Below are 22174 nucleotides of genomic sequence, written 5' to 3'. Positions count from 1 at the left end.
TCTATAAAATTTAAGTGAAATATATGGCACATTGAGTTTATCAGGGGTGAAAGAATCCAGGTCAATACAATCCAGGTCAATACATGGAAATTAACTGTATTTCTAAATACCAGCAGCAAACAATTTAAAATACTATGTATATTTTAAAACTCAAAACTTGGGGATAAATTTAAAGAAACATGAGAAAACTTCGACACAGAAAACCATTTTGAAGCTTCTGAGAGATCTAAGGAAGACTTAAATAATTAGACAGACACCATATATACATATATTAAAACTGAATTTTGTTATGATTTTCATTTTCCCCAAATTGATCTATTGATTCAATATAATTTCAATCAAAAGCTCATATGAGTCTTTTGTAGAACTTATTCTAAAAATGTACAAGAAAATGCTAAACCAAAACAATCATTAAAAGGTAGAACGGAGTTAGAGGGCATCTGCTACCTGATTTCTTATTAACAATGAAGTTACAGTAGATGCAGACAGCATGGTACCGGCGTAGAGACAGACAAACAGCTCTATGGAACCGAACAGACAGTCTAGAAGTGGACCCACACTCACAGAGCTAAGTGATTCTCAACCGAAGTGTCAAAGCAAGTCAATGAGGAAAAAGGAGTGCTTTCAGTGAAATACTGGAACAAGTAGCTACCTACCCGGGAAAAACAGTAACCCTAATACACACCTCAAACCATACACAGAATTTAATTAGAGATGGACCACAATCCTAAATGAAGAAGTGAAAGCTGTAAAGCTTCTAGAAGATATAGAAGAATATTTATCTAACTTTGGAGTCAGCAAAAGTTTTATAAAGGATGCAGAAATATTAATTATAAAAGAAAAATGGATAAATGGACTTCATCAAAATTAAAAACCTCTACTTCTCAAAATAAATATTAATTTATTTTGCAGAAAATATTAATTATAAAAGAAAAAATGGATAAATGGACTTCATCAAAATTAAAAACCTCTACTTCTCAAAAAATACCATTAAGAAGATGCATAGGCAAGCCACAAACAGGGAGAAAATATTTACAATACATATATCTGAGGAAGGACTTGAGTCCTGCAACTCAATAATTAAATCACAAATAACCTGACTGGAAAGTGGACAAATGATGCCACAGACACATTACAAAGATATACACACGGCCAAGAGGCATATGAAAAAGCGTTGCCAGGAAAATGCACATTAAAGCGGTGGAGATTCCACTGCAAAACCAATCAGATGGCTCAGATTAATTGGACTGAAACCAGTTAACAAGGACAACCCGCTACTGGAACTGTCCCACATGGTGGAGATTGAAATGTACAACCACTTGGAGAAGGGTTCTGCCAGCTTCTTATAACTTTAACATACACCTATCCTGTGATCCAACAATTCCGCTGCTAAGTATTTACCCAAGAGAAATGAAACACATAAGCAAAAATTCTGGACTCGGATCCTCCCAGTCACCTTACTCACAACCCCAAACTGAAGACAACAGACATCCATCAGCTGGAGAACGCAGAAAAAGCGATACATCTACACACGGGAAGGCCACTCTCCAAGAAAAGGCATGAACTCTTTATACATGCAGTGACACGGAAGCAAATCAAAAAAGACACGAGAGGGTACCCTACAGGGTTCTGATGATATTACATTCTAGAATGTGCTCAGTCTCTCAGCTGCGTCTGACTCTTTGCAACCCCATCGACAGCAGTCAGGCTCCTCTGTCCTCCACTGTCTCATGGAGTTTGCTCAAATTAACATTCACTGAGTTTTGATGCTATCTAACCATCCTATTCTCTGCCAACCCCTCTCCTTCTGCCCTCAATCTTTCCCAGAATCAGGGTCTTTTCCAGTGAGTCAGCTCTTAGCATAAAGTAACCAAAATATTGAAGCTTCAGCTTTAGCCCTTCCAGTGAATACTCAGGGTTGATTTCCTTTTGGATTGACTAGTTTGATTGCCTTGCAGTCCAAGGGATTCTCAAGACTCCTCTCCAGCACCACAGTTCAAAAGCATCAATTATTTGGTGCTCAGCCTTCGTTATGGTCCACCTCTCACAGCAAGGACCATTTGAGTCCTAACTGTTGATATAGATTTGTAAGATCAGGAAAGCACCAGCATTTAAAACTTGAAGAATGGTGTAAGCAGCTTGGCAGAAAATCCTATAGAAAACAGTTCACTCTTGGAGGAAAAAAGTTACATCACCAATAGCCCAGGCAGAGGATGATAATGTATGGAGAAACAGGAGTCTTGACTTGAGTCAAACTGTGTATCAGGACACTCAGTCTGAATATGAAACATTTTAGAAAAACCTTAACCAATTCATTGCCCTTACATTTTTCTTTTTAAAGAGTGATATGTGAATTTTCAAAAGCTTAAGTACATCTCAAAGAGCTATTTCAGTAAGTATAAAATAAAAAGTCTAAGCCACAGAAAGCATTGCATCATTGTTTAATTGACAGCAATTTTTCTTTCTTAGTACTATATAAAATAATGGCTCATTTTATGTTCACTAAAATACATGTTGTTATCTCTGCTTTACAGTGGAGAAAAGTGAAATCTAGAGAATTAAATATCTTGCTGAAGGTTCCATAGCAGTAAAATGCAGGGCAAGTTTCCAACTCAAATACAGCTCCAGAAGTCTCCAGAATAATAGACTGTGCTATTTATTTCTTCATTTTGATTATTTAGTAGGCAGATTTCAATATTATATAAATATGGAAAAGGTTACAAAAATTTTTTCCATGTTAGGGCATTCTGAATACCCAAAAAATATCATTTCTGTTACTGAAATCCAATTTCCAGTTCCATGACTGGATAAATATCTTTTGAGACTATTTATTGTCTATCACTGTGTGGGCGTATACAGAAAGGAACAGGCGCAGTCCCTGCTCTCCAGGAAATTATCTTGAATAAAGGGGATAAATTGGGGAATTCCCTGGTGGTCCAGTGGTTGAAGCTTTACCTTCCAGTGCAGGCGGTGTGGGTTCAGTCCCTGGTGGGAAGTTAAGATCCCACATGCCTCATGGCTGAAAAACCAAAACATTAAAAAAAAAAAAAGAAGAAGAAGCAATATTGTAACAAATCCAATAAAGACTTTAAAAATGGTACATATCAAAAAAAAGGAGGGGGGGGGATAAGATGTATGGTTAAAATATATATATATATATATATATATATATATATATGCAAATATTCACTAGAAGGGTTCTTGGAAAGGAGATAATTCCAGAAAGGGAGATGCAGGCAGGTTCTCCAGAAAAGAACGCAAGGTTTCCAAAGAAGAAATGGGAACCTGGTTAAGCAAAGAGCCTCATCTTTGGTGGGAGGCATATGACTGAGGTGGAGCCTAGCGCAGCCAAGAAGTTGGTGGAAGCCCCCAAAGTCAAGCCAGTGGGTTCAGACCACTTAGGAAAACCAAAGTCCTGATAAGCAGAGCAGGCTGGACTCCACAAGCTTTGAGCTGTAAATGGAAACACAATTGAAACTTTTCTGGATCCATGACTTCTGTCTGAAAAATGGCCAGCGAGGGCCGCTGCTGGTGAAACCCCCAGAAGGGCCCCAAAGAAGCCAAAGGACCTGCCCCAGAGGTGTGGTTGCCGATGCACAACGCAGTCCCAGCACATGCGGCACCTTCAAGTTCCCTTCTCAGCCTGGGCTGAGGGAGCCCCCACCAATACCCCAGACCTAACCCTCACCCTCACTCTCATCCTGCAGGGCCATATTCTCAAGGCTACAGAGTTAATAAAATGTGGGGTAAGCACCAACTGGGCCCCAGAGACTTCAGGCAGAAGGTGCCAAGTGTGCAACTTCCTCCCGAGAATAGTTCAGAGACAAGACCTCTCAAAACAAACAGGAAGAGACTACAGAGATGGAGTGAGTGCCAGTATGGAAGGGGCCCTGCAAATACATCATCAGGCCCTCCTGCAACTCATCACCAGCTCTAGAGACCAAGGCCTCAATAAAACATGAGAGCAATCACTAATTAGGAACCTTCCTTGATCTGAAGGGGTAAGGCTTGGGAAAATACAGAGTGATGTGGAAGTTTCATATACGCAGAAAGAGAGTGAATTCCCAAAGAGACAGTCAATATCAAAACCCATGCCATGAGAAAGCATGACAGTGCCCTCGATAATATTTCATAAGCATTTTGGCTTCAGATCCAAGCCCAGGAGGTGAATCTGGCTTGAGGCAGCCCTCTCTGATTGCTGAAACTGGCCAGAGTGTTTAGATGAAAATTGAAAAAAAGAAATGTTAATCCGTGAAAGAAGTTCCATCAGTGACCCAGTAACCCCAGTCTCCATTACCCTGATGGGCCTTCCCTAAAGCCAAGGGGAATCTGTGTGCTGCGTGCTTAGTCACTTAAGCTGTGTCTGACTTTGCAACCCCATGGACTGTAGCCCACCAGGCTCCTCTGTCCATGGGATTCTCCAGGCAAGGATACTGGAAGGGGTTGCCATGCTCTCCTCCAAGGGATTTTCCCAACCCAGGTATCGAACCTGGATCGCCTGCACCTCCTGCACTGCACGTGGGTTCTTTTACCACCGAGCCATGGGGAAAGCCTGGAATCTTAGGGGTGCGTATATGCTTGGGCATCAAGTTGCACACATGCCCACCTGCTCTGCCCCAAGGGAACCGCACATAGGCCTTCAAGTAGGTTTTTTTAAAGCACCTGTCAAAATATTTTATTCTACAAATAACACAACTAAAAACTTCTAGGGGTATGCCAAAGCTAAAACTGATGTCATCCATTCTGTTCTCTCTAACTATATCCTGAGTGTCTCTGAATTCAAATATTTACTCTTCTCTGCTTCATGATATCTGCAAGTTACTTTCTGAGGTCATTACTTGAGTCTCATAGATTATAGAGCTCATAGATAAATTCTCCTTTTGCTAAGTCACTTCAGTCATGTCCGACTCTGTGTGACCCCATAGATAGCAGCCCACCAGGCTCCGCTGTCCCTGGGATTCTCCAGGCAAGAACACTGGAGTGGGTTACCATTTCCTTCTCCAATGCATGAAGTGAAAAGTGAAAGTGAAGTTGCTCAGTCGTGTCCGACTCGTAGTGACCCCATGGACTGCAGCCTACCAGGCTCCTCCATCCATGGGATTTTCCAGGCAAGAGTACTGGAGTGGGGCGCCATCGCCTTCTGCTTTAGTCTTCCCAAAAATCCAAGAAGGGGCTCTTGTAATCATTGTCTCTGCTTTCTAGTTGAAGAAACGGAGATCCAGAGAGTGACCCTCCCAATGTCACAAAGCTTTGGAATTTGAAGATGTCACATTAGATTAGTTAACTTGAACTTGGTTCTTCCAACCTCATGGTAGGTGCTCATTCTACCAAATACAGTTCAGTAAGGGACTTGGTAAGCACACGGCCACAAGTCATTCACACAGGGAGGGAACCACAAGAAGGCGAGTTGAATCTTGTGCTCAGACGGGCTGTTTCACTTGGTCAGTGCCCAGGCCTCACAATGACGTCCGCCCACGGGGACGTGCACACGCATGGTACTCGCTGGGCCAAGTGTGTTTCCATTTGTGATGATTCTCCTAAAATTATCCTCTTCAGTTCAGTTCAGTTCACTCAGTGGTGTCCGACTCTTTCTGACCCCATGGACTGCAGCACGCCAGGCTTCTCTGTCTTCCCATCCTCTTCTGCCTACCCAAATTTGAGCTATACTTGACTAGGGAAAAAGAAAGAAAGCCAGTGTTGAACATAAACCCCTAACTAATAGAATTCTGCATCTCTTCTCTGGTGTGACACCAGATTTTTTGAGGAATTCCAAGTTCAAGTCCACACCCTCTGCCTTCTAGGCACCGCCCTCAGCAACGTCAAGGCCACAATCAAGCACCAGCCAACTGCACCCATCCCCCTATCCGTGGTAGCTCCTTCAGCTAGAATCTGCTATTTTCTGCTGGTTTTGTTTCTTTCTTCCAGCCACCATGATTTCCTGAGACACTGAAAAACATCTTCTGTGAGCCAAGTTCCGTGACTGGTTCTGCACATCAAACATTTTGGCCATATTGCATAGAGGAGATGCGGGGAACAGAACGCTGTAACACAGGATTTTATTAATACATAAAACATAGACTGCTTCAACTAGCTTGAGAAAATGAGCTGCCTGGAGAGAGACAAAGTATACAGACAGACAGTGGCCAGATCATACGTAGAACAGAACCCAGCCTACAGCAGTGCACCAAGGAAACACTGCCCTGAGCACAGCAACCAGCAGAGGAGGCCAGCCAGCTGCAAGGCAGACTTGTAGGCAGGCAGATGCTTTCTCTATCCACAGCCCACAAAGCTAAACAACAGCTTCTGTAACAACTGGCCCTACATAGCCAGCACTTGATTGATAACAGCTTCCCTAACCTTTGTCCCTGCTTCCAGCTTAGGACCAATCAGAGAAAGCCAAATATGCTCCCCTAAGCAATCACACTGGCTGCTCTAGTTACCTCACCCCTAGCTTCCCCGAGGCCAACAGCTTCCAGTCCTTGCTGGAACCTCCTTTTTTTTCCACTGCAAAGCTTTCCCACTCCTCTGTCTGCCTTGGAGCTTCTGCCACAGCGTAAGTGATGGTGGTTGACTCCCTTGCTATTAAGGTTTCAACAATACCCTTTCCTTCTCATTTGGCAGGTCTCTAGTTCCACCTTGGATAAACATCATCTTTGAAAAACCTTTACTGAGTCTATCAGATCCCCCGGCCATTGATCAAAACCATGAACTTTTTAGAGAGAAGCAAATATTTTGTATTACCTAGAAAAACGAATTTTATTTCTAAGAATGTTCCTATTTCCCTCCAAATCACACAGTGGTACAGGATCTGCCTGCCAATACAGGAGACGCGGGCTCAACCCCTGGGTCAGGAAGATCCCCTGAAGAAGGAAATGGCATTCTTGCCTAGGAAATCTCATGGATAGAGGAGTTTGGCGGGCTACAGTCCTGGGATTGCAAAGAGTGGGACACAACCGAGCAACTAAGCAAGCATACACACACACATAAATCAAACAGGATTTCAGGCTGCTGTTGTACCTAACCAATGCATTTTTATTATTCCCCCTGTCTGCAGAGGGCAGATGATTCCTAAATCAAGAGGATATCCTCAGTCCGTTGATCAAAACCAGGATGGGAGATCTAGACGCTTTCAGACCAACAAAAGGCCCTCTAAGAACCTAAGGGTATCCCATAAGGTCCTCTCGTTCAGTAGGGCTTCTAAGAATCTCTGAGCATTGTCCTAGCATCCTCACAGAGATCCTAAAATAGAGAAAGGCCTCTCTTGGAGATGTTTGTGCTTTTGTCTAACAGAGTGAGGGTTTGCTATTCTGACTATACAAAAACAGACCTGCCAGAATCCTAAAGAGAGTACCTCTTCCCACCTTGACCCTCCCTGCTGTGAAGCACAGCTCAGAAGGAAATAGAAACTGCATCACGTACAGAAGTTAAGGGGCTTCCCTGGTGGCTCAGCGGTAAAGAACCTGCCCGCCAGCACAGGAGATACAAGAGACGTGGGTTTGATCCCTGGGTCAGGAAGATCGCTGGAAGAAATGTCAGTCCGCGCCAGTATTCTTGCCGGGAAAATCCCATGGACAGAGGAGCATGGTGGGCTACAGTCCACAGCGTTGCAAAGAGTGGGACTTAGTGACTAAACCAACACCACCACAGAAGCTGATGGTGATCATCTGTCACCAATCCAACCCACAGGGCGGTCCATGGACTGAAAGGGCTGTTCACCACGGGGCTCAAGAGTGTCCGGGAAATAGGACGTGGGGGGTGTGTTCCCACCCCAGTTAACTCGGGGAACCCCTCATCCAATCAGTTCTCACCAGTTTCTCAGCTGATCTAAAAACTACACAGAAAACTCAGGCCTTCTGTGCAAGATACCATCTTAAGAATTTTCCTGGGATCCTAAACAGGAGATAATTCACATTTGAAAGAGGGTTTCTCTGTTGCCCAAATGATACATCTCCTCCCCTGGGCTTAATAGAGACACATCCACCTGCATTCCTGAGAAAGACACATTGATCAAGAAAGGCAAAAACCCTAATTCAGAAGCAAGACTGTATTCAATCTTTTTTCCTCTTAGCAAATGGGGCCATAATTCGAAGGAAATGGAATGTGAAGCTGTCGAGAGCCGAGCCCCACACGCGCGCCCGCGTGTTCTACGGGCCGTAAATAATACGCGTGACTGCGCCAGGCACCAAATTGCTCGTTAGCTGCCAACATTAGTTGTTTAATGATCTGAAGAGCAGAAGCTGCCAATTATTGTATTCCTTCTTAAAATGCCATTTAAAACCCATACATGTAATTATTATACCTTTTCATTAAATTTTTATGATTCTTCTGGAGTTGATGAGCTATGGATTCATTCAACTTATAAAGCAGGCTGTCATTGCATAACTGGGTTAAAAATCCATGCATCACACCTGGACACTAGCCCTGATCTAGCAGCATGCCGTTAATGGGGTTAACTGGACCACAGGACACGTTCCAGGGCCTCAACCTCTCCCTCTCTTCCTCAGGATCACAGTGTTTCTCCCTCCTACCTGATAGAGCTGATGTGGAAAAATAATAACAAACGCAGAGGAATGCTCAAAAGCAGTGTTCAGGGGCTTCCCTGGTGGTCCAGTGGTTAAGAATGCAGGGAACACCAGTTTAATCCCTCGTCCAGGAAGATTCCACATGCCTCGGGGCAACTAAGCCTGTGGGCTACAACTACCCAGCCCATGGTCCACAATAAGAAGCCACCACAACGAGAAAACTGCACAGCGCATCTAGAGAAAGCCCACGTACAGCAACAAAGACCCACAGCCAATAAATTAAATAAATCTTTTCTTTAAGTGCTATTCAAATGATAGAGTAAGATCCTATTTTCAGACACTCGACTTTTCAGCCTACTGATTAATGGAAAAGTATATCCCTTTATAACTACCAAATTAAGGAAGGATAATGATCCACTGAAAATCCTCCAGAAATCTCTTATCTATGACTAGGTTGTTACTCTGAATACATTAGTTTGTCTCCTGTTACCACTCTTTCCCCTACAGGAAGCGGCTGATCACACCCTCACTAAGCATCTCCAGATACATACATCTGTAGAAACCCTGGCTAGAATTACATGGCATCCAGAGTACATCTCATCTCTAAACTCTGAAACAGAAACTGGAAATGCAAACTACACAAATAGCTATTTAATATAATGTGTGCTCCTGCATTTTTAAGAGTCCTATAAGATATAAGCATCTGAATGCAGAGTTCCAAAGAATAGCAAGAAGAGATAAGAAAGCCTTCTTCTGCGATCAATGCAAAGAAATAGAGGAAAACAACAGAATGGGAAAGAGTAGACATCTCTTCAAGAAAATTAGAGATACCAAGGGAACATTTCATGCAAAGATGGGCTCAATAAAGGACAGAAATGGTATGGACCTAACAGAAGCAGAAGATATTAAGAAGAGGTGGCAAGAATACACAGGAGAACTGTACAAAAAAGATCTTCACGACCTGGATAATCACAATGGTGTGATCACTCACCTAGAGCCAGACATCCTGGAATGTGAAGTCAAGTGGGCCTTAGAAAGCATCACTACGAACAAAGCTAGTGGAGGTGACAGAATTCCAGTGGAGCTATTTCAAATCCTGAAAGATGATGCTGTGAAAGTGCTGCATTCAATATGCCAGCACATTTGGAAAACTCAGCAGTGGCCACAGGACTGGAAAAGGTCAGTTTTCATTCCAATCCCAAAGAAAGGCAATGCCAAAGAATGCTCAAACTACCGAACAATTGCACTCATCTCACACGCTAGTAAAATAATGCTCAAAATTCTCCAAGCCAGACTTCAACAATATGTGAACCATGAAGTTCCTGATGTTCAAGCTGGTTTTAGAAAAGGCAGAGGAACCAGAGATCAAATTGCCAACATCCGCTGGATCATGGAAGAAGCAAGAGAGTTCCAGAAAAACATCTATTTCTGCTTTATTGACTATGCCAAAGCCTTTGACTGTGTGGATCACAATAAACTGTGGAAAATTCTGAAAGAGATGGGAATACCAGACCACCTGACCTGCCTCTTGAGAAATCTGTATGCAGGCCAGGAAGCCACACTTAGAACTGGACATGGAACAACAGACTGGTTCCAAATAGGAAAAGGAGTATGTCAAGGCTGTATATTGTCACCCTGCTTATTTAACTTATATGCAGAGTACATCATGAGAAACGCTGGACTGGAAGAAACACAAGCTGGAATCAAGATTGCCAGGAGAAATATCAATAATCTCAGATATGCAGATGACACCACCCTTATGGCAGAAAGTGAAGAGGAGCCAAAAAGCCTCTTGATGAAAGTGAAAGTGGAGAGTGAAAAAGGTGGCTTAAAGCTCAACATTCAGAAAACGAAGATCATGGCATCTGGTCCCATCACTCCATGGGAAATAGACGGAGAAACAGTGGAAACAGTGTCAGACTTTATTTTCTTGGGCTCCAAAATCATTGCAGATGGTGATTGCAGCCATGAAATTAAAAGACGCTTACTCCTTGGAAGGAAAGTTATGACCAACCTAGACAGCATATTCAAAAGCAGAGACATTACTTTGCCAACTAAGGTCCATCTGCCTAGTCAAGGCTATGGTTTTTCCTGTGGTCATGTATGGATGTGAGAGTTGGACTGTGAAGAAGGCTGAGTGCCAAAGAATAGATGCTTTTGAACTGTGGTGTTGGAGAAGACTCTTGAGAGTCCCTTGGACTGCAAGGAGATCCAACCAGTCCATTCTGAAGGAGCCCTGGGTGTTCTATGGAAGGAATGATGCTAAAGCTGAAACTCCAGTACTTTGGCCACCTCATGTGAAGAGTTGACTCGTTGGAAAAGACTTTGATGCTGGGAGGGATAGGGGGCAGGAGGAGAAGGGGACAACAGAGGATGAGATGGCTGGATGGCATCACTGACTCGATGGATGTGAGCCTGAGTGAACTCTGGGAGTTGGCGATGGACAGGGAGGCCTGGCGTGCTGCGATTCATGGGGTTGCAAAGAGTCGGACATGACTGAGCAACTGAGCTGAACTGATGCATCCCTTATAGGAGTACCCTGGTGGCTCAGTGGTAAAACCTCCGCCTGCAATGCAGGAGATGCAGGTTCAATCCCTGAGTCGGGAAGATCCTCTGGAGAAAGACACAGTAATCCACTCCAGTATTCTTGCCTGGAAAATCCCATGTACAGAGGAGCCTGCAGGCTACAGTCTATGGGGTCACAAGAGTTGGACCCGACTTAGCAAGTAAAAAATAGCAACCCATCCCTTATAAAGAAGCCACGCTGCCCATCTATTCCATGAGTTTCAGTGAGACTCCCTGGGAAGGCTCTGAGTTGTCAAGTGACAGGTAGAATGCTACACAACGTTCAGGCACAGGAAGAATGTCAATCCAGGACGAGAAAGGGGTGCGGCATTTGTCATCACTCACTCCAGCTATCTCCACGTCCCCTCTGTCCCAGGTACCTGAGATGGCAAGCATTTTGGCTTCAAACAGTGCTGGCAGTTGGGTTTCAATATCGTTAACCTTCTTTCTCAGGGCACTGCAGAGTCTTTCACTCATACACACCTAGAAAGAGAGAGGCAGCCATGACTCAGAATTTACTCAGGTAAAGATCAGAGGGTGACAGAGCACCAGCCAGATTCCCAGGTTTGTAAGTGGTAAAGGGGCAATACAGAATAACCGCAGGCAATTTCTTAAAAAACAAGCAACACACAAAGGAAGGAAGGATGGAAGGAAGAAAGAAGAGAGGGAGGGAGGGAAGGAGGGAGGAGGAGGAGAGGAGGGAGGAGGGAGAGAAGAGGAGGGAGGAGAGAGAGGAGAGAGAGGAGGGAGAGAGCAGGGAGGGAGGAGGGAGGAGGGAGGGGGAGGAGGGAGGAGAGAGAGGAGAGAGGAGGGAGGAGGGAGCAGGGAGAAGCAGGGAGGAGAGAGGGAAGAGGGAGAGAGCAGGGAGGAGGGAGGGAGGAGGGAGAGAGCAGGGAGGGAGGAGGGAGAAGGGAGAGACCAGGGAGGGAGGAGGGAGAAGGGAGAGAGCAGGGAGGAGGGAGGGAGGAGGGAAAGAGCAGGGAGGGAGGAGACAGGGAGGAGGGAGAGGAAGGAGGGAGGGAAAGGAGGAAGAGAGCAGGGAGGGAGGAGAGAGGGAGAGGAGGGAGGAGCGAACAGAGAGGGAGGAGGGATGGAGGAGAGGAGGGAGAGAACAGGGAGGGAGGAGGGAGGGAGGAGAGGAGGGAGAGAACAGGGAGGGAGGAGGGAGGGAGGAGAGGAGGGAGAGAACAGGGAGAGAGGAGGGAGACGGGAGAGAGCATGGAGGAGGGAGGGAGGAGAGAAAGAGCAGGGAGAGAGGAGGGAGCAGGGAGGAGGGAAAGAGCAGGGACAGAGAAGGGAGCAGGGAGGAGGGAGCAGGGAGGAGGGAGGGAGGAGGGAAAGAGCAGGAGGGAGGAGGGAGCAGGGAGGAGGGAGGGAGGAGGGAAAGAGCAGGGAGGGAGCAGGGAGGAGGGAGGGAGCAGGGAAGAGGGAGGGAAGAAACTGAGATGAGCTCGCACAAGTGGATACAACCACAAGTAAATAACTGGAGCCCTCTCCCTGCTCCCTCCCCAGGGCCTCTGCATGCTGGCATCCTCCTCTGAGTGGCTCGGCTTGTCCCTGGTGGCACAGCCCACAGGGTTTGCCTTGGGAGGAAGGGCCGTGTGGATCACCCACAGAACATAAGCACCCCCCAGCCCTTCCTCCCCTCCACCTGCCCCTGCAGGTTGTCTGTCCATAACGCCCTCTCCAACGGACACACTGCTGCCATTCTCCTTCGTTTTCCTCTTGCCTCTCTGGGGAGGACACACGCTATGGGAGTGGGGATTTCATTCTGTGTCTGGCACATAGTAGGCAGGAAAGAACGGTGCACAGATGTTGCGATCAAGGGCAGAGAGTTCCTAGTGGACGCTGTCTAATAAAACTTGAGGGTAAATACTTGCTGGGAAGCCAGATTTGAAAAATAGACAAGTAGATCTCAGGAAAGTTTGCAGGTTTTAGCATTTCACTTCCTACATCTTTCTTGATCTTTAAAATATAGCAAAAATCTTAAATCTCAGTTTGTTTTTCCAGATGTCTTAGGCTATTTTGTATTTGTTTGAAGCTAAAACATGACATTTTGTTTCTTTTATTTAGAGCAAAAACCTTGTATTCAATTGCTACCTATACTGAGATTAATGAACTACCTAAAAAAACCTCCAGTTCAGCGAGTGCAGAGAGCACAGTTGAATAACAATGAATACATATGTGAAGACATCTGGGGAATCCACAAAGGATGTTACTTAGAAGCACCTTTCTTTCCTCACCAAAAACCCAACATTCCATTCAAGAAATAAAAACCCAGGTGGGTTCACAGAGCCCAGAGAAAACATAAAATTTAATCTCCCCAGAAGTTTCCAGCTCCTGCTAGACATTATCACCTTGAAGTGCTTTGCTGACCTCAGACTTCAACAGAGATTCTTTCTAAAATCAACACAGACCTCGCCCACCCTGCCTAAAACAGTACGCCTTCACCCCCATGGCCTTAAGCTTGTTCCTTTCTATTAAGCAGCTGTAATCTCCCAAATCGCTTTATAAAACTCTTCTTATAAATCTCTTCATAAAAATCTCTGAATGAAGGGACAGTGTAAAGGCTTCTACCCCAAAGCTCGCACCAGCAGAGCTGAGCAACCACTGTCCAAAGCCATCAATTTGGAGACACCCTCTCAGTGGCCCTGAGATTCGTCCCAGGGGCGGGACCAGAAGGTAAAGGAAGCTGCTGTTACATCCGCCCAAGCAGTCTCATGGGCCCCATGCTGATGACAGGAACATGCCCTCCCCTTGGGCAAAAGCGTGTCACCAGAGGTCCCAGGACATTTCTGTCCACTCCATCACCCTGTTCATGGTTGTTGCACCTCATCCGGGTACATCCAGCGTTTCTGATTTTAGCTCACAGTCTCTCTTAACCACAATTGGGTCAGTTTCTCTTTTATTGAGCGAGCTGTCACTATTAATATAAAACAACCTCTAAATCTTCTTATTAAATTGCAACGTACATTCTTTCCGGCACTGCTGAATGTAATCTAATATCTACCAACCTCCAGACACCCCATTTATTTCCAACACTTTCTTCCAACTCCTTTATCCCCTCATTACCTTTGGTTTGGGTAACCCATAAGAGTCAAAAAATGTAATGAGTGGAAGGGAGGTGCCAGCTCTCTTTGAGAAAGGAGTTGAAAGAATATCAGATTATTGTGTCTAATACACCGAAGAAAGAAGGCTGGGCCAAGCTGTGACTTTTACTTCAAGGTCACCGGTCAATCAAGTTCAGAGTAGAGAGAAAGTTGTTGTGTGCGACTGAGCAGTTTTAACTCTCTATAGACTAATATATGGCCTGATACACACACATTCATGTACGTGCACATATGCACACCCACCTATACACACAAACACACATGCCTGCGGGCGTGCACGACCCAGAAAACCTGCATCTCCGTTTTTATTCCCAAATAAACTTAGACCCTAAGGAACTCATTATCAAATGGAGCTTTTCCATTTACATTTTAAAATCGTAGGCATGCATTTGTTAATTTTATGGAAAAGCAAGGGAATTGCAATTTTTTGTGTGAATGTTTTAGAGAAAAGATACAAACAAAGCAAAAGGCTTTTGGCCTTTGGGCAAATCATAGCAGCTGGAGGCGACCAGCGAACCCCAGTGCCGTGCACAGATGTGTACCTGTGTGCGTACATGAGATAAGATGTCGTAGAGAACGCACACGCACAAACACCATCTGTGTTACAGATTAGGCACACCGACACCCTCGCTGTTGGGATCCAGACTCATTCGTGTTACACGCACAGTATATGTGTTTGTCTGATGCCCAATAAACCCAAACCCAAGAGTCCTTTCACGTTTTAATTCTACACAGAAATTAGGATGCACTTATACATGGCATAAGAAATTAGGATGCACTTATACACGGCATAAATTCTAGTAGGAAGGGCAAGAGGTGCTTCTACCACCTCCCCATCCAGGAAGCTTTGGCCCCACCTCACCTCCCCAGTGGCTGCCCTGGAGGTCACAGAGTGCGTGGGACAGGAATGTCCATGGGGACATCACCGTCACGGATAAGGCGGAAATCCAGGTGTGCTGTCGAGCATCTGCTCTTGCCTCCTATAACAGAACCGGTAAACCAAGCCAGTGTTGGCACTGGCTCCAGTGTCTCCAGTTGGGCAGGAGACAAGGCATCAGCCACACAGCCTGGGAGCCTGAAATAAAGCTCTTTCCCAAGTTCTGCATGTGGATTCAGGTCCCCACACGGCCGCCTGAGTCTCATCCCGCCCTCCTGCTCTGGGTGAGTGCTCTGTGGTGGTTCTTTGGGAAGGCAGGGCAGCTGGACTTCGAGCGTTCTGGGGTCCGAGGCTCAGTCTCACAGGAAGCTCTTTTTCGGTGCAGAGCAGAACTGCCCATCAAACTGCTGTTGTGCAGTTTTTAGCAAAATCATATGAAATTTTTTTCAAAAGTGAACGAGACACAAAAACCAGGAAAAGGACCAGAGCCACTGTGGACATTTTTTGCCAAGAATACATCCACTGTCTTGGCTCTGCTGGGGTCTACAAACCCCCCACGGGTCTTCCTGTTCTCCGCCCTGGGGACGGAGAACAAGATCTTCCCTCCAGCCGGTGGACTCTTGGCTGCTTTGCTCCCTGCTCAGAATCCTGACCTTTACTTATTTCAACCATGTTATAACCACCCTGGTTCCCAGACCCAACACAAATCATTAATGATTCAGACCTAGCTCTCTCCCTGCCTCCCCTCTAATAATAATTTACAGGGTAATTGATCCTGCTTCATAGGATAACTTGGTGGGGAGTAACTATCTCTGTGGAGGAGGGTTTTGTTTCGTAAACTGTGATTATCCTCACTAGCTGCACACTGACTATTTACGTGAATTGACTATGTGCTCCCAGGGAATAATGTTGAGTCCTCTATCTCTATGCAAAGCAAGGTGCTGATATGAAGTATAAATGGTAGGTAAGATAGGCAAAATGATTTCAAAGTCAACTTATTAAAAAAAAAAAAAAACAAGCACCTACTGTACCATTTCCATCTGTTTGTGAAAAACCTGAACCCAGCTCTTCAGGAAGGGAATGTACTCAACCTGTCAGATTACGCCCATCCTAGAAGGCTTTTTAAGCAAAGACATTTGATTCTGCACAGCTGTAATCGTGTTTCCCTCCCCGAAGGCCAAGCCCGTCGATGCCTGGGGACCACAGCCAGAACATCCACCAGAGGAGCCGCCCTCGGCCCTGGCTCGTGGGCTGGCCCATCACTTAGCCTGTAGAATGGTTTTGCCAAGTTTATATTTTGTCCAGAGCCCAGGTGATCTGTGACATGAAATTATATCAAAAGAAAACTTCAGCAACTTCTTTAGAAAGTGGGCATAGAAAGGTACTTACCTTAGCAGTGATTTCTTTAAGTGACAAGCTGAGGGACTTTATCCTTTCCTGGAGGCTAGAAGAATTGAAAAGAGGACATTGGTCTTGGTAAAACGCTCAGTCCTACCACGTGTTTATAAGATGGCAAAACAGTGAAGCTTCTATCAGCCCAACGGCTGAAGAAGAACAGTAGGAAAGAAGATCCCAAATTGGTTCTGTTTGACTGGAAAAGGAAATGGCAACCCACTCCAGTATTCTTGCCTGGAGAATCCCATGGACAGAGGAGTCTGGTGGGCTACAGTCCACGGGGTCGCAAAGAGTTGGACACAACTGAGCGGCTTCACTCACTCACTCCCTCACTCACTCACTCACTCAGGAAGCTGAGTTTTCCCTCCCTAATCACACTCTACCTAGGCTAGTATTGAAATCTGTTAGCATTCCCATAAGCACATCCACTGGCAGACTGAACAACTCAGATGTGTTTCTGGCAGCAAAATATCAAATTACATTCCTACAAGCACCTTTCAAGAAGGACGGTCTATCCAGGGTAGTCTCACAGTCAGGTGATCCAATATAATCTATTTGGGTTAATAATTCACTCAATATGTTCCGAGCATCTTCTGGGTTTAGCAGGGAGGTGCAGCAGAGAGAAGACACATATATTTAAAGTATCTAAAATAGAATTCTCTGCTCTTTAGGCTTTTCCCTGCTTCTTTTTTTCTCCTTAGCACTATGCATCTTGACATATTTATTTACTCATGTAATTTCTTTCTCCCCTCTTTGGAATAAGAGTTCCACAATTGGAGCAACTGCCTGCATCCTCGTGTGTCCATTCCTGTGTCCTTGGTGTGCAAGGTAATTCCTGGAGCTTACAGGTGGGGACTCAGTCAATATCTACAGAATGACCAAGTGAATGAATGAAACGAACTCTCAGACTTGATTTCCATCACTGCCATCACTGCTATCACTGCCATCACTGCCATCACTGTCTTATCACGGGCATCACGGTCATCAGTTATCACTGCCATCACTGCCATCACTGTTTTATCACTGTCACCACGGTCATCAGTTATCACTGGCACCACTGTTATCTATGGGAGAAAAAGTACAAAGGAGCCACAAAGAGTCAGACACGACCGAGAGCACACACACGTGATAACCAACGGAGAAAGACGGGGAGGAAGGGCCAGTTATGGATTTGGGATTAACACATACACACTAGTGTATATAAAATAGACAAACAAGGACCTACTGTATAGCATCGCGAACTATACTCAGCATCTCAATACACGGGAAAAGGATTTGAAAAATATACATGTAAGCATGCACATTTCAGATCACCAGCAGTAATGTAGCAGATGGGTGGATTTCTGGTTTAGAGAGGATTGCCAGGTATTGTACTCTCACAGGTTCTTGGGAAATTTTGTGGAATGTTTAAGAGTTACTGAAATTCATTTATGGAATATTTTCATGGAGAAGGAAATGGCAACCCACTCCAGTGTTCTTGCCTGGAGAATCCCAGGGATGGGGGAGCCTGGTGGGCTGCCGTCTATGGGGTCGCACAGAGTCAGACACAACTGAAGTGACTTAGCTTAGCTATATGCGTGAATGTGTGTGCACCTCATTCAGTCGTGTCTGACCCTTTGCAATCCCGTGGACTGTAGCCCACCAGGCCCCTCTGTCCACAGGATTCTCCAGGCAAGAATACTAGAGTCGGTTGCCGTGCCCTCCTACGGGGATCCTCCCAAACCAGGATCAAACCTGCATCTCTTACATCTTCTGTGTTTGCAGGAGGGTTCTTTACCACTAGCACCACCTGGGAAGTCATATATACATACATAACTGGGTCACTCTGCTGTACCCCTGAAACTAATGCATTGTATAATCAATTTTTTAAATGAATTAATTAAAAGTAATAATAATAGTATCTTATAAATAGGTTTTCCCAGCCACATACAGACTAGTTCATGTATCAACAATTAAGACAGAATTTAGCTGACCAAAATGTCAGTGCCTTTAGCTCGTGCCCAGCAGGTCAAGCACCATCCTTCCAGGGATTGACATGTTCATGGGTCTTGGCCCAGTCCCAGAAAGAAGATTAGTCTCCTCTCAAATACTGATGTAAAAGCAGGGAGGCAGAGAGGCAGATAATTGAATGCATTGTTTTATATTTGATTTGATTTATATTTAATTTATTTAATTTATGCTATATTACTTTTCACAGTAGATTCACCTCCCTAATTATGTTTTGCTCAGGCTAATATTAGCATTAGTTGCATCCCTGGGGTACACACAGAATGGAAGCAATGGGGGGGCAGAAGAATATAAATCATCTATACCCCACGTGAGTGATTTTCAAGCTATTTTTAGTAGTAGAGCTCTTTCAAATGAACTTTTACTCAGAATAGTAATATATACAATAGATAATAGGGGATCTACTCTGACTGAGGTGGGATGTCTGGCATGGGGTACAGATGAGGTCACACGGACCTGCACACTGAATATTACCACCGTCACCCAGGCCTGTCACTCACTCAGTCACGTCTAGCTCTGCAGCCCCATGGACTGTAGCCCACCAGGCTCCTCTGTCCATGGGATTCTCCAGGCAAGAATCCTGGAGTGGGTTGCCATTTCCTCTCCCAGGGGATCTTCCAGGGGTCCCCAAATCATGATTCCAGGAGCAGGAATACAAATTGAAAACCACCAAATTAGAGGAGTTAAATGTTTATAAATATGAGTTACATGTACTTCAGTGATTAAAATGAATCCCCACGTTTCTTTGAAGCCTGCATATGGTTAATGACAAGTAAACTGCTCTCTCAGATCAAATTATGCGGTACCCTGGAAACACACATTGTCTCCACAAATTAACACATAATGTTTTAACAAACACACCAGGCCTAATTTACTCAAATGAGTGTCTTCCTGCAAAGCAGCCACCCTAGGAATAACAGTGTCAAACATTTATTGAGCACTCACTGTGTGCCAGGCACTCTCCCTTGTATTCCTTACATGGATTAGCCTTTTAAATTCACATAACTCTATGAAGTAGGTACCTAATATCTACATCTTCAGACAAGAAAACTCCAAGAGAGATTTCAGTAATTTTCTCAGGGTCAGCTAGCTGGTAAATGGGAGAATGATAACCCAGGCGGTTTAGCTGTCTGTTCTTCTAACCACTAAATTATGCTAGCTCTTCCGGAAGATGTGTAATCATTTGAGGTATACTGTCACTGTATACACTGGGGTTTTTTTTTACCTTTTTATTTTTTTATTTTTATTTTTACTTTATTTTACTTTACAATACTGTATAGGTTTTGCCATACATTGACATGAATCCAGCATGGGTGTATATGCGTTCCCAAACATGAACCCTCCTCCCACCTCCCTCCCCATAACATGTCTCTGGGTCATCACCATGTACCAGCCCCAAGCATGCTGTATCCTGCGTTGGACATAGACTAGCGATTAGATTCTTATATGATAGTATACATGTTACAATGCCATTCTCCCAAATCATCCCACCCTCTCCCTCTCCCTCTGAGTCCAAAAGTCCGTTATACACATCTGTGTCTTTTTTGCTGTCTTGCATACAAGGTCGTCATTGCCATCTTTCTAAATTCCATATATATGTGTTAGTATACTGTATTGGTGTTTTTCTTTCTGGCTTACTTCACTCTGAATAATCGGCTCCAGTTTCATCCATCTCATCAGAACTGATTCAAATGTATTCTTTTTAACGGCTGAGTAATACTCCATTGTGTATATGTACCACAGCTTTCTTATCCATTCACCTGCTGATGGACATCTAGGTTGTTTCCATGCCCTGGCTATTATAAACAGTGCTGCGATGAACATTGGGGTACATGTGTCTCTTTCAATTCTGGTTTCCTCGGTGTGTATGCCCAGAAGTGGGATTGCTGGGTCATAAGGTAGTTCTATTTGCAATTTTTTAAGGACTCTCCACATTGTTCTCCAAAGTGGCTGTACTAGTTTGCATTCCCACCAACAGTGTAGGAGGGTTCCCTTTTCTCCACACCCTCTCCAGCATTTATTGCTTGCAGATTTTTGGATCGCAGACATTCTGACTGGTGTGAAGTGGTACCTCACTGTGGTTTTGATTTTCATTTCTCTGATAATGAGTGATGTTGAGCATCTTTTCATGTGTTTGTTAGCCATCCGTATGTCTTCTTTGGAGAAATGTCTATTTAGTTCTTTGGCCCATTTTTTGATTGGGTCATTTATTTTTCTGGAATTGAGCTGCAGAAGTTGCTTGTATATTTTTGAGATTAGTTGTTTGTCAGTTGCTTCATTTGCTATTATTACACTGGTTTTTATTTTTATTTTTTTTTATTATTTTATTTTATTTTATTTTATTTTATTTTTTTTAATTTTTAGTTTTTTATTTTTTAAATTTTAAAATCTTTAATTCTTACATGCATTCCCAAACATGAACCCCCCTCCCACCTCCCTCCCCAGAACATCTTTCTGGGTCATCCCCATGCACCAGCCCCAAGCATGCTGCATCCTGCGTCAGACATAGACTGGCGATTCAATTCACATGATAGTATACATGTTAGAATGTCATTCTCCCAAATCATCCCACCCTCTCCCTCTCCCTCTGAGTCCAAAAGTCCGTTATACACATCTGTGTCTCTTTCCCTGTCTTGCATACAGGGTCGTCCTATTGTAGAATGGTGTTGAGTTTACTCAGTCACATCTGACTCTCTGCAACCCCATGGACTGTGGCCCGCCAGGCTCCTCTGCCCATGGGATTTCTCAGTCAAGAATACAGAAGTGGGCTGCCATTTCCTTCCCAGGGGATCTTCCCGACCCAGTGACTGAACCCAGGTTTCTTGTGTTGCAGGCGGATTCTTCACTGTCTGAGCCACCAGGGAGGCCCTGAATTTACAACACAAAATCGTTATTTGTAAATGGACATTATCCTCTACTCACAAATGGTACTTAAATCATTTGACTGAAATTCACCCTCAACACATAAAGCCTCAGAAAAAGTTGAGACTATTAAGAAGAATGTGCTATACAGAAAAGTACAATAGGGGCAGCTGGGCTTGAGGCTGGTGGTGGCGAAAGGAAATTGAGTATACAGGGGTCTATTACGGGTTGAGAGTGTGCCCCCAACCCCAATTCATTATGTCAGTGTCCTCAGAAGGGCACCTTATTTGGCGATAGTGTCTTTACAGAGGTGATCAATTAAAACGAGGTCATCTGGGTGACCCTAATCCAATATAACTGGTGTCCTTATGAAAAAAGGAAATTCGAACACAGAGAGAGACACACACGGGGAAGACCACAGACAGGAACACGGGGAGAAGGCAGTCACCCGCGAGCTGAGGAGAGAGCCTGGCACAGACTCTCGCCGCACAGCCCTAGAAGGAGCCAGCAGCGCCCACACCTGATCCTGGACTTCCCGCCTCCAGCACTGTGTTTAATTTAAGCCCCTTGGTCTGTGGGAGTCTGTCATGTCATAGCTCTAGCAAACTAACATATGTGAAATCTCCATTTTTAACAGTATGATTAATTACATGTGTTATTAAGATCCTATACACTGGTGCTCCAGTTCAGTTCAGTTCAATCGCTCAGTCATGTCCAACTCTTTGTGATCCCATGTACTGCAGCATGCCAGGCTTCCCTGTCCATCACAAACTCCTGGAGCTTGCTCAGACTCAAGCCCATCAGGTCGGTGATACCATCCAACCATCTCATCCTCT

At 44.6% G+C, this 22174-nt stretch overlaps 1 protein-coding gene across 10 annotated transcripts in view; it reads right to left on the bottom strand.

Moving 5' to 3' along the window:
* The window catches only part of DISC1 (DISC1 scaffold protein), a 488958-nt gene that overhangs the window by 226095 nt on the left and 240689 nt on the right, over positions 1–22174 (bottom strand). For 7 of the 10 annotated variants that reach the window (XM_069572613.1, XM_069572618.1, XM_069572615.1 and 4 more), the window contains 2 exons: positions 16464–16518; positions 11468–11570 (listed from right to left, as the gene is read on the bottom strand). In XM_069572613.1, coding sequence (XP_069428714.1) covers positions 11468–11570; positions 16464–16518 — 158 coding nt within the window. Of the gene's footprint in view, positions 1–11467; positions 11571–16463; positions 16519–21111; positions 21345–22174 lie in introns of those variants that run through there. The other 3 variants (XR_011253159.1, XR_011253160.1, XM_069572619.1) reach the window with 2 other exon arrangements.

The sequence above is a fragment of the Ovis canadensis genome, chromosome 25 (assembly GCF_042477335.2).
Source record: "Ovis canadensis isolate MfBH-ARS-UI-01 breed Bighorn chromosome 25, ARS-UI_OviCan_v2, whole genome shotgun sequence".
Classification (NCBI taxonomy): domain Eukaryota; kingdom Metazoa; phylum Chordata; class Mammalia; order Artiodactyla; family Bovidae; genus Ovis; species Ovis canadensis.
This window is presented reverse-complemented; position numbering and strand designations above follow the sequence as displayed.